The following is a 12645-nucleotide window of genomic DNA, read 5'->3' as shown; positions in this document are numbered from 1 at the left end:
ATTTCTATAAATGAAGGCCTATCAATAAGGGGGATTATTGTAACCTCAGGGGAGCAATTTATTGCTCTGGTCTTATTTTCTTAGGCTCGAAATGGAGACCCAGTTTGTGTACCATTGCAGTATATCTGTTGTTAGTGTTCCCTTAAAGGTATGTGCAGGACTTTTGGGATACAATGCTCAATTTCCTGCTGCTGATAACTTTAATAGCACTAAGAATATAACACTAATGTTGCTTGGAAAGGCATATTTGGTCCAAGCAATTCTTGTTGCTACTCGAAGCAATTTTGACAAAAACTGTGTTTTTCTCACTTAGAAAGTTCCCATAACGTTCTAAATAATAATAATATGCTGCACTCGCCTGAAAAGCCTGTGGTTTTTGCACCGATTTCCTGGCTAGTATTTGGCACTCTCATCCAATTTGTATGACTTTAATTTTACAAAGTGAAAATACACTTATATGCTAACCTTTTATACTTATTTAATTTTTTTTTGGTGGGAGATGGTTTTTGCACCAATTTCCTGGCTAGTCATAGGCACTCTTGTCCAATTTGTATGACTTAAATTTTACCAAGTGAAAATACACTTATATATTAACCTTACTTAATTATTTAATTATTTTTTTAGTGAGAGATGGTAATTTTAATTACACCATTTCAGTTTAGGAAGAAATAAGAAAAGAAAAATACACTTTTTGGCTTACCTCACAAGTGCATGTATATACAAAAAATTGGTGAAATTTGTTCATTCATTGTAATGTGTACAGCTTGAAAAGCTGATGAAAAAGATATGGGATCATGTGCTTTTGACAAACGTTTAAGGAGATGTAAGGGTTTGAAAATCTTGATCATGTCAGCAAAGACAGGCCAATATACAAAAAAAACTGTTAAGATTATGTATATACTTTTAATAATTATATACAATGATTTTTGAGATTTTGACAACGTCATCAACCTGGCCATTCTGAAACAGATTCAAAGACCTAGATTTAGAAAACATTAATATCCATTAATATATATCTCTTAATAGCCGTATTTTGTCTGTCTCTGCGCGGATCACCCACTGAGTTAGAAAAACGTGCTATGAAAACATGAATATCAAATGCGATATATTTTTATCTAATTTGTTGCGACAGGTATATTTAAAGAACGGGCGAATCCATGGATTTTTCCACAGGCTAACAACTAGTTAATAATACTATTATTCATATTCTCCGATTGGGGTTAACATGCTTGAAACTTTCTGATCATTTTTACCAAAAATGACCAAAATATTTGAATTCATTATCAAAATTTATGGAAACATGCAAATGTTAGAGTTGATACATTACATACGATGGCCCCTATGGCTCACTTTTCTTCCATTTTAAAACCACTTCTCTTCTATGATCCAAGCAGTTCTCTTCTGCATTTTCACACTTCTTTTTTCCACTTAACAATTACCTGCATGTGGTTAGAAGCTTTCTCTTCACAACTAAATTTAAATATCTGGTCTGCAATTTTACAGTCATGGTCTGTATATTTTTTTTCACTTTTCGCAAGAGGTATACTTTGCTAACACATGCTAAATTTACCAACAGCTTTATATTGTAGCAAGTTCCGGTGCATGTGCATGATTAAAACAATATCACAAATCAATTCAGATCAGTAGCAGAGAGAGTAATTTTACTTATCAAGACACAATAAATGGCAAATAAATGGCTACCCAGAGTCCTCAAAATGATGGTAGTGTCCACCAAGGAAGCTATATACATGCTTTTTCTTTATAAGGAATGTAATTTATAGGAATATCAGGCTTCACCCTTGTCTTAAGAGATTTTCGCTGCCTCTCTTATATATCAAAAAACCCTTGGGATGAGAGTGGTCAGTCATTTATTTAAAAATGTGAGTTATCAAAATTAATATTCCAGACCAGAATTAGGTTTGGGAATTTTTTGAGTTCATTGAAGGGAAGTATTTCGCACTTTGGAAGAGAAGTATTTCGAACAGAGGAGAAGATTTTGGAGAAATGAAGAGAAGTGTTTTGACTATAAGGAGAAGTGTTTTTATTAAGAAGAGAAGTGAGCCATAGGGGTCATCGTAATTACATGCTCTATTAGTAGCCAAACATATGAGGAATTGCATTTCGGGAATGTTCCAGGACGAGTTTGGGAAAGTGTCAGAGGTTTCGGGGGTCAACCGCCAATATCATTTGAAAAGTCGCCCAAACTCCTCCATATATATGTGGGCGTTTGAGGCTTATCGACACCCTCTTCCAAACATTTCATGTATATTATAAAGAAAAGACACAACTGCAGTGAAACTGTTGAATAGGACAGTCTAACTCTTATAAAATTTAAAGACTTTAAATTATAAACAATAAGTCCTGTTCTAATAATCATATGGCATTTAAAACTTCTTTTTCGCAAATAATTTTTGCTGAATAATCCAAAAATTAAATGCCACTCATTTTCCTCAAAAGTGTTTTGGCTTTAAAATCTTATGATAATAACCAAGGCCAATCTCTTATAATAATAAGCCAGTTCCGTGTGTCTGTCTGTCACTTTTGCAAAGTGGATAAAATTTCTTTGATAAAGTCTATAAAATATCGCCTAAAAATTTGTTCTGTAAATTAGCAAACTTTGACGTTAAAGCAATATTGACGTCAAAGGAAAGTATATTAAGATTAGTGAAGCCATTGCATTGCACTTTTAAATTTAAGGCTAAATAACTTGGAAATGGGTGGAAATAACTGACGTCATCTCTTGCGTAGGTAACTAGGGACCACCTGGGACCAATTTGGGTAACTTTCCCAAACCTGGGTCACCGAATCCGTTTCGGAATGGACCGGTTGATGACGTCACCAAAAAACCTTCAAACCCTAATATCTCTGCAACCGTTTGTCAAAAATACGCGATCCTATACATTTTCTTGATCAGCGTTTCAAGATCTATAACATGAAGGCAACGGGTATACAAATTTTGAAAGAAAAATTTTTTGTACTTTTATGGGGGACTTTGCTGACGTCAGCAAAATTTTTAAACTCTTATATCTCATTAACCATTCATCAAAAGCACATGATTACATACATTTTCTTGATCAGCGCTTTAAACTCTACACAATAGAGACAACGTAAAAACAATCTTCTGAATTGTTTTTTTTGTGGATGGGTTGCTGACGTCATAAAAATTCAAATAATGCTTCTTTTTCATTTTTATCATGCCTCAGTGGATTATTCCACGGGCTTTATCGACTAGTAATTTAATAATAAGAGACATTTTAAAACAATATGGCTAACTTACACGTAACCTAGCAACTCCAAAAACCTAGCGAGTCTTCAGAGTGAGAGGGATGGATAGTTTTTGCAATGGCAATTAGGGGCAGAGAGGAGGGTGAGGTGCAGTAATATTTGTGTACACAGCTTAAATTAAAATGTTGAAAAATTGACAGAATATATAGCTGATACGATGCAAAAAACATCTTTTCTTGAAATTTAATGCCACAAAAACTAGAAAAAATTAAACTACATCTAGCTAACTAGCTAGCTACACAACATAGATGCGTCGCAGTACAGTCTGCCATATTTGGTAGTGTTTAGTCTGAAATCCGAATAAGCTGAATTCTACTACGGGTTAACCGGAACTAGAATACCGGGAATTGATAAACGTTGTCATGGACAACACAATATGGAGTAATCACAATCACACGCCATGATCTGAAAATGAACAGTCGAGTAGATTTGACTTTAGTTTAGCAACTTCTTCAAAATTAGACAAGCCTATTAGCAATCCTAACTTATATCAAGAACTAAAAAACTATGCTAACTAACTCTGGAAGGTTTCGCGATAGGAATCCTGAAACAATACCGGTAAGTATATAGCTAGCTAGCTAAGTATTGTTCATTGTTCATAAATACTTATCATGCCATGATCAAGTAAGTTTAAAACTTGTGTAAAATTTATTTAATTTACAGAATTGGCAATCCCCCTAACAACATTAGTGTGTTTTATCATTCAGGAAACTTGTGTGAATTAGGGTAACTACTGTCTTATAATGTATTTGTGTAATTTACAACTTTACTTTTGTGTGTTTTAGGCAGGGAAATTGTTTGGGCAAGGTGAAACAGCAAAAGAATGTATTAAAACGCCAGAAAAGGTAAGTAGCTAACAATGGTTTAATATAAATGTTTATTAAGTGATACATTTTATAATCTTTTGACAGCGTTTTGTTGTGTGGGTAACGCATTAGGCTGTCACAGCTGTTTCGAGGCGCACAAAAATGTTACGAAAAAATAATTCAATTTACCCTTTCAGTTAAAACAAGATATCTAAAAACGAAATAATATTTTTATATTCTGTAAAAAGAATGATAATCTTAGATAAACTGTCCATATCATTAAAAGAAAAATTTCTATGGACACCTGTACGAAATTGGTAAATTTAGGCCAAACTGTTTTAAAATGACTTAAAAATTAACATTTAGATGAATGTCATATAGGTGAATATTTATCATAGATGAATGTCTTTCACAATATCTCTGGAATAAATTTAGGAAAACATGATTTTTAGGTTAGGTAAATATCTGGAAGGAAAATTACTTAATTTTATTACTGTCCGAAATTGTCCATATGTGAGAACTATGTGAAAAATGGCCTTTAGAGCCTTCATGTATGCTTAAAGTTTGTTTATTAACTTAATAAAAAACATTACTTTGGATTTTGAGGCCATTAAAGGTAATGTAGATGGTCCTTAGGTTTTTCGGGCCAAATATGTGACATCTATACATTAAATAAAAGTCATTCAGAGTCAACGGTTTTAACATTCTAGTTTATCATGCTAGTAGAAAATATAGTTTATTTAATATAGTATATTTATTTTATACATTAAATATATACAAAGCTATCATTTTTGTTTTTCTTTATAAATTGTATAAAATAGCACCCAATCTTGTGATAAAGGCAAGATTAGCTACCTAGCTAGCTATAAACATCTTTGATTTCAACAATTTCATCTTCAGAAAGCCCACCAAAGTCTTAACTTAATATAAAAAAGAAGTATTAAGTTACTTAGCTACAGAACACGATGCAAAATGCAAAACTGTAGGACCAAAAAATAGCTAATATACTCTTAACAGGAAAATATAAAACAGAAGAAACAAGAATAAAAAAGGTAACAATTAGCTACGCTTGAAGTTTTGCAAGCTATAAAACAATTTCTTAAAGTCAAGGGTGCAAAAAAATAATAATAAAATCCCTGCAAAATAAAGTAGTTTACTGTTTTGTCCCTTACCTCGTGCTTTGCCAACCTTTAGCTTAAAAATTGCTAAGACACCGTTGTCTCGCTTATTCCAACATTTTCAAAAAATTTCGGTTTCGAACTAGGATTCCCGGGTCGAGCAATCAATTCCAAGGTAAACACCAGGGCACCGTAATTTTTGTGGGAAAAACCATACCTAACAAAACATTAAATGGCATCACTATGAATCTCTTGTTTCCAGGCCCTCCATACCAATTTTCCAGTCCGTAGTTAGTACCGTGGCGTTGCCACAAGGTTGAAAAGATGGTATACTTTCGCCAAAAATGTTTTTTTAGTTTTTTGTGTTTTGTTTGACAAAATAACTCGAAATCCATAACACACATGTATAACATATTTATATATTTAAAAAGGAGAAAATTAGATAGTTTTAATACTTTTTATTTCATTAAAATTAAAACAATACAAAAAAGTTTCAATAGTTTAAAAAATGATAAAAATACAAAATTTCAAAAAAAATTATGGAAGCCATTTTAATTTTGTCCGCGGTTTGACCAAGCGAAACAGCCGTGCTGTACAAAACGAATTATTAAACATGGTTAAAAATAAAAGCTAGTTTAATTTTGTGTTTAAATTATTTGCTGATAAAACCTTTTGCTTAATCATTTAAAGTGATACTGTATCTTGACCTGTCAGATATATATATACCAATTTAGCCTCGTACTCCTGAACAAGTGCATAAATTTCGATGTACAACACAACCAGCGCCAGGAAAAACTCGAATATTTTATGGACGATATAGCGATCCTGACATTTCTTCGCTTCTCTGTCATGGCATTGCAACTAGACCATCATATGTGGTATGTACCTTTTCTTTGTAAATTTTATTTTACATTACAGTAGTTCTGTTTTTTTGTAACTTCTAATCATAAACATAGTACATTGTTGGACAAAGTTATTTGATTTTGATTTTCTTTTATTTCAGGCTGGTCAGCTAGTAAGTCCTCAACCAAAAAGTTATTTTGAATACAGGCTGATGCAAAAAAAAGAAGATAGTGTTTATGCTAGTCGCAAGAGAGCTCCATTGGGTATGAAATGATTTTTTAGAGATTATAAGCAACTATTCAGATATATAGAAACTTTAAGGAAAGAATTTTTCGTTAAAATGGACTTCTCATTAAATTTGGTGAAATTAAATTTTTTTGAATCAGAATTTGCAGATTTTTTTTTTTTGTAATTCTAAGTATTTCCAGTTTATTCAAGAAAGTTATTGTGGCAAATTAAGGTTTTCAGACAGATTAAGGACAGATTTGTAAAAATATCTTCTACATAATATTTTTTTCTCCTGAAATTTCTCCTTTGTGTTATTCTCTGTTTTACAGCATGCTTTTTTTTATTCTGGTGAAGTTATGTATGATTTAATGTAGGGCGGAGTCATGATCAAAGACCTGGTCTACCAAAAGGAACCGAACCTAATGATCAAGTATATGGTCTTCCAACACTTAAGGATTGTGCAGCTGGTGAACTGATAAATCCTTCGAAAACCAGGCAACAGGTTGCTCATGAAAGTCTTCAGGGTTCGGATTTGTATAAAAAGAGTCACAGTGCTTACACTGTTGGTATGTGATGTAAATTTTACTCATCTTTCTGTGTACTATTGGATGCTGTTAAATTCTATGAGTTTAATTCAATATATTATGTAAAAAGATTTCGCCTGCTGTGTTTTTAAAGAAACTTCTGTAGATCAACACACAATTCTTTGTGTTTTGCAAGAAAGAAATTAAAAGCTACTAACAACTGGATATTATGCTGTAGAACTTTTGTGTGGTTGTTTTAAATATAAAATTATGGGAAAAGTGAATAGGCCTTATCAAATGAAATTCTCTGAATACATTTTAAAATTGGCGTATGCGAAATTCTTCTCTGCGAAAGTTTTCTTCTTTAACACATGCATTATCTAACGAAATGGATTGGTTACTTTTTTTTAGGAGAAACTTACAATCGCAAGTATAATTGGTCTCGTGTGCCAGCCACAAGTTGTTTTGGTGTTGAAACACCACATGATAACAGAGGGTTGAACACCAAGAAGACCTTGAAGTGGCTCCATGAGACGTTGAGGTATGACTCCTACTTTATAGTTTGTTGAAACATTAGTTTCCTAGATTTTTCTTTGTACCAGAAGTTATGTAAGTTTTATCAACAAGCGCAAGTAAACCCTGCTTAATTAATTGGTGCAACAGCGTGAAGAAGCAAGCAAACACTTCAAGTTTCGCAAGTTGATGGAAGCTGCGAAGTAACAGTCGAGCCTGTAAAATACGGAAAATTAAACATTGAGCATCAGTCAAAAGTTTGTGGTGATAAAATAAGTGTGTGTATAGTACTAATGCCATGCCTTTTTATCGTTACCGTATTTCTGCTATTATTATGTTGTGGAAAATTTCTCTACTCAATCGATTTTTAAAGACAGAAAATTGTTATTTCAGAGTACTTTTTTCGCGATGCATACATTTTTAACGATGAAAGTAAAATATAAATAAATAAATATAAATAACTAAATATGAATATATAAATAAATAAATATGAATATGTTAATAAATGAATGCTAATAATTTTTTTGAATGATGAAAATGTAAGAAATCTGGAGCGTAATTTTTGGTGTATGTTCATACTAGATAAAATTTCAAAAAATGGATTTGAATGCATACGTTTTCGTCTTTATTTTGTTGACCATAATAAACTCAAGACAAATTTCTCAAAACTAGTACGCTTCAGGTCTAGATACACAACACACGTGACTATTATTATAGTTCAACTTACTATAACACCTATAGGGTTCCTTTGTAACTATATTTAGTGAGAAGGCGGCACCAGTGAGCTCCAAACGAGTTGACCTCTTTCGTGAACGCAATACACCCCAAGTCGGTGTTGTTCATGATCCCATCAAGGACACCATGCTGGTGGACCAGGACCACACATTTGGTATAATGGTGAAGCCAGACGAATGTGGAGCAGGAGACTTAATTCACATGCGGAACAAGGCTAGCTTTTTGAGAGGACGGGAAAGAGCAAGAGGTGTGTTAGCAGCCGTACGCCAGCATTTGAAGAAAGCTAACTATCACAACTTCAACGATTTGAAAGCTGCATTCACATTCTATGATAAGGTATAGGCAAATTGTTGTTTTTTACTGCAGCCTTCCCTTACCTCCTCAGAACTCAGAAACGTTTTACGTTGTGATTTTAAATTTTTTCTATAGTTATTAAATTCTAATTAGCATGTCGAACATCCCGTACTTGTTTTCTTTGGTGTGCCGCTGATTTTCCCATTCAGAAAATTCAGAATTATATGACAAACACAACCTGCTACAACTATTTGCTCATTTTCTGTAACCTAAGATCTTTTTCAAAACGAGGCATGACATGGTAATTTGGACAATGGAAGACTTTGACTACGATGATCACAGTTCTGTAACTGATCGAACCAAATTAAAATTTGCGCACATGGCAAACTCACCTATCGAACACAACTGCAACAATTCCGTTACTTATCTTAAATGCTTAAAAAAAAAAAAAAATACGAGAATGTCCTCTAATCAGCTACAAAGATCATTCGCGAAAGTTTTTTTTTAGCAAAAGCTTTTTGAATCTTTTACCAAAGTTTTTTATTATTTCGACTCCTACTTTTTTTAAATATATCTTATGTATATAACAGGACAAGTCTGGAAAGATTGACATAAACGAACTTCGCGAGATTTGCAAGCAGTTTAATCTTCCAGTCCAACAAGAGTTATTAGAAATGCTGCTTGAATACTGTGACATGGACGGCGATAAGCAGATCGACTATGTCGAGTTTGCAAATTTCTTAAACTGGAAAGATAAAATGCCGAGCGGTTTCCAGAAACGATTTAACAATAGCACCGAGGAGGAGGACATATACGAAGCTAAAATCCTCCGCGAAGCGAAGCAGTCTGGTATGATCCCAGATGAACCATCTACTGAAGGACTGGCTGTGTTAAGCAAACAAGTTGACAAGTCAGCAAGTGATTATGCCACGTCAGCATCTTTAATCAATGGCAACGTGCTCAATAATTACACAAAAGGTCAGGGTTTTTTGTCCAATATTAAATAACGTTTCCTCTTGATGTACTTACTCAGATAGGGAAATAAATGCTAACAAATAATCGTTAACAAAAAAAATGTGACTTAAAATTTCGTGTTTTGCGAGGGCGATGTTTCTGTCTATTGGTATAATTCTTGTATCTTCTGAAAAAACTAAAAATTTGCCTGCATATGTTTGTTTCTGTCTATCGTATACGAAAACTAAAACCATATTTTTCGTTTTTCAGATTTAAGGCCGTATGGAATACCCACTATTCGAAGTGATCTCCCCGCACCAAGAATACGAAGAATTGGAAACAACACGGTAAGCAGAGAATAGAGAAAATAGTGAGAAATGTATTTAAACTTTTAAAAACATGGAAGTGAGATTTTGTAGGAAAGAGCTTTTCTTTTCATATTTGCGGGGAAAGTAAAATGCAATCTTAGTCAATTGAAGTTGAAATCTTAGTCAATTGAAGTTAAAATCGGCACACTCGACTGTCCTAAATCCGAAACAGAACTATGAATCTTAATTTTCAAGAAGAAGTTACGCCAAGGAATCTCATATCCATGTTATGCTTATAAATAGCTCCCGTCTCTTTTTTGGATTTTTATTTTGATAATTACTTTAAAGAAAGCTCTCTGAGGCCGGCACTGATGGGCATTAATAACTATTGTTTTAGAATTACGGCGACGAGTCCGACTCATACGGATTGATCAACCCGTCGATATACTCCAATTATGGTGTTTATGAAGAAGACTTTTTCAAGAGTCGCGACCCATGTGAAATGAAACGAATACTTGACAGCATCGGTGTCGAGATGACCAATGAGGTATTTCAAGATCTGTGGAAAGAAGTGCGAACTGGCAGCCCTGGCGGACAGGTACAGAGATATTAGTTATGCTTAATTTAGTAGCTACGTGATTAAGTAAGAGCCTTCCTATATTCTGACTGTAACTGTAAAGGTATGGTTACGTAAAGTATTGCTATTGATTCCTTGTCTGTCACGGAAGTCAATTCACGGTCAGGAGAAGGCTCTGAATGGGCTGTCAAAAACGATTCAAAGTGCTTCGAAGTAAGGACTTAAACCTGCGACCTTTTGATTACATGTCGAATACACTATGACTACACCATCTCTGTTTGAATACGTTGATACAAAAATAAACGCAAAGGTGATATTTTTAAATATTTATTTTCTTATTTTTAGGTGTCTGTAGAAACCTTTCGAAATGTTTTGGATGAGAAAGTTGCTGAGGAATATCAGAAAGTGTGTATCGCATTGTTTTTCTACTCTCACTCTAGAAAACCCCCATTCTCAATTATTAATTTTCACCACATCCCGTCGGGCTGCAAACCTGAATTTTTATAATACAGGTTTCTGTTGATTTTGTCTGTATTGAAAATATAAGAAATTTTTTATTCTCCTTTGATTTTGCTTTCGCATTAAATAAGTTTTTCATTAATTGTTAGGCGAACAATAATAACGAAACAGAATCAAACAATCTTGGAGATATCATTCAAAATATGCTAAACAATAAACCAAAAATTTACAATAAGTTCCATACCGATAAGATTGTAAAGGCTCCAACACGACAAGAGGTAACATATTATTATTATTTTTTTTCTTTTTCTTTTTCATTTAAACTTTTACATCTTTTATTATTTATAATGCTACTTTTTTATATTTGTTTTTTCTTTGTTTATATTGTTTTGACCTTTTAAACATTATTCGTCTATTTATTATTTCATTCCTTCGTTTAATCATTCATTCATTTATTTATTTAATTCATTCATGCATTCATTCATCCACCCGTTCGTATGTTCAATATTTTTATTCTTTCTTTCTTTTCAGGTGCTGACGTCTTGAGAATTTGCAACAAAGATGTGAATTTTTTAGTATTTAATATAAATTTTTAATTCTTTGCAAATTTTGGATTTTTTTCAATATTGTGTACAGTGCTCCATGTATATATTGAAAGAGAGAAATTTGACAGTCCAGTATAAAACCAACTCGGTAAAAAGCTTAGCTATTTCGAGGATTTGTCCCATATCAATGCTATACATATAATTCTCCTTAAAGTTTTGATTTTTGTAAATTTTAATATCTATTATTTTCTTTTAAATTTACTTGATATTATATTGGTCTCTGCGTGCTGCTTTGTCCACGTTACGCACGAGCGAATTGTCTATTCGATCTGCTTTTTTGTACATTCAATTTTAAATATAAAAACCAATCCCAAAGTTGTTTTCGCTTGTGTTTTAAAGATTAGAATAATGCAATGTTTCCAGAACTAAAGAATTGGTACATACGATTTTCTACTAAATATGAAAACGATGTTCCTAGTTAAGTCAATCGTTCTAACCTCTAACCTCGAATTAAAAATTTTCTTTCTTTTTCGCGTGAACCCTATATCAAAGCACGAAAATAAACGGCGGGGCGATGCTGCTTTGTTCTCAAATTATTCATGCAACTATCTCTAGTGTCAACTACGTCAAAACCGTCATTAGCAACGTATGAAATTTAAATGCATGTATCACAAATATTTGTGATGATAAAGAACTGAAAAGGCTTAGGCATCAAAAATCAATGGGTTCAGATAATCTTCTGCAAGCCACAAATGTAAGAAATCTAATCACTGGTTTTTCAACTGAACTTTCAAAACCAACATACTGCAAGAATTACAAAAAAAACAGACGCGGGATAATTCTGAATACCGCTGAAACATTTGGTTATTGTATCTTAGATGATGCTGATACCCTTGCTCTGTTACTTTTTAAAATTCCTTCTGAAAAAATATTAATAAATAAGAATTCAATGATCAACATCAATAAAGTTGGAGAAAATCTTATTCAAGAAATAAGACACTTCATCTTATCACAGTGTATGTAAAATAACATCATTCCTTTTGGTAGACCTACGTTACCGTCGTGTATCCTCGATTAAGCCCCCTCCTCCAAATAAATGCCCTCTTTTCACCCACCTAAGTCAGTCCACCCAAGTCTTCGTGGGTGCTTACCTTAATTGAGTAAAGTTTAGGGGAAAGAAAACATTCTAGTACCGCTCATATATTTTTATGCCATTGATCCTAATCTCGATCCCAGGGCCTGGAGTTGATCTATGTTGGAGAATTTATTTAAAAAAATTCTGACAAAACAAAAAATATGCCGTAGTACAATTTTAAAAGCTTATAAATTTTCCTGATCAGCGTTTGAAGATGTATACGATAAAGGCAACGGGTATACTAATTTCTGAAAAAAAAATTTGTACTTAGGGGGCTTGCCCTTGTATCTCCTTAATCGTTTGTTAAAAGTACACGATCCC

The 12645-nt window shown here is 33.1% G+C and overlaps 1 protein-coding gene across 1 annotated transcript; it reads left to right on the top strand.

Annotated features, from left to right (window-relative positions):
- Window positions 1-3654: 3654 nt before the first annotated feature.
- LOC130641749 (EF-hand domain-containing family member B-like) lies at window positions 3655-11564 on the top strand. The gene is made up of 13 exons (XM_057448689.1): window positions 3655-3843; window positions 4071-4130; window positions 5944-6087; window positions 6213-6315; window positions 6655-6846; window positions 7216-7345; window positions 8082-8388; window positions 8937-9324; window positions 9571-9647; window positions 10006-10206; window positions 10531-10590; window positions 10794-10922; window positions 11176-11564. The coding sequence occupies exons 1-13, from the start codon at window positions 3793-3795 to the stop codon at window positions 11188-11190; spliced, it is 1857 nt and encodes a 618-aa protein (XP_057304672.1). The 5' UTR covers window positions 3655-3792; the 3' UTR covers window positions 11191-11564.
- The last annotated feature ends 1081 nt before the right edge of the window (window positions 11565-12645 follow it).

The sequence above is a fragment of the Hydractinia symbiolongicarpus genome, chromosome 4 (genome assembly GCF_029227915.1).
Source record: "Hydractinia symbiolongicarpus strain clone_291-10 chromosome 4, HSymV2.1, whole genome shotgun sequence".
NCBI lineage: Eukaryota > Metazoa > Cnidaria > Hydrozoa > Anthoathecata > Hydractiniidae > Hydractinia > Hydractinia symbiolongicarpus.
Note: the sequence above shows the minus strand (reverse complement) of the source record. Positions and strands in the feature narration are given on the sequence as shown.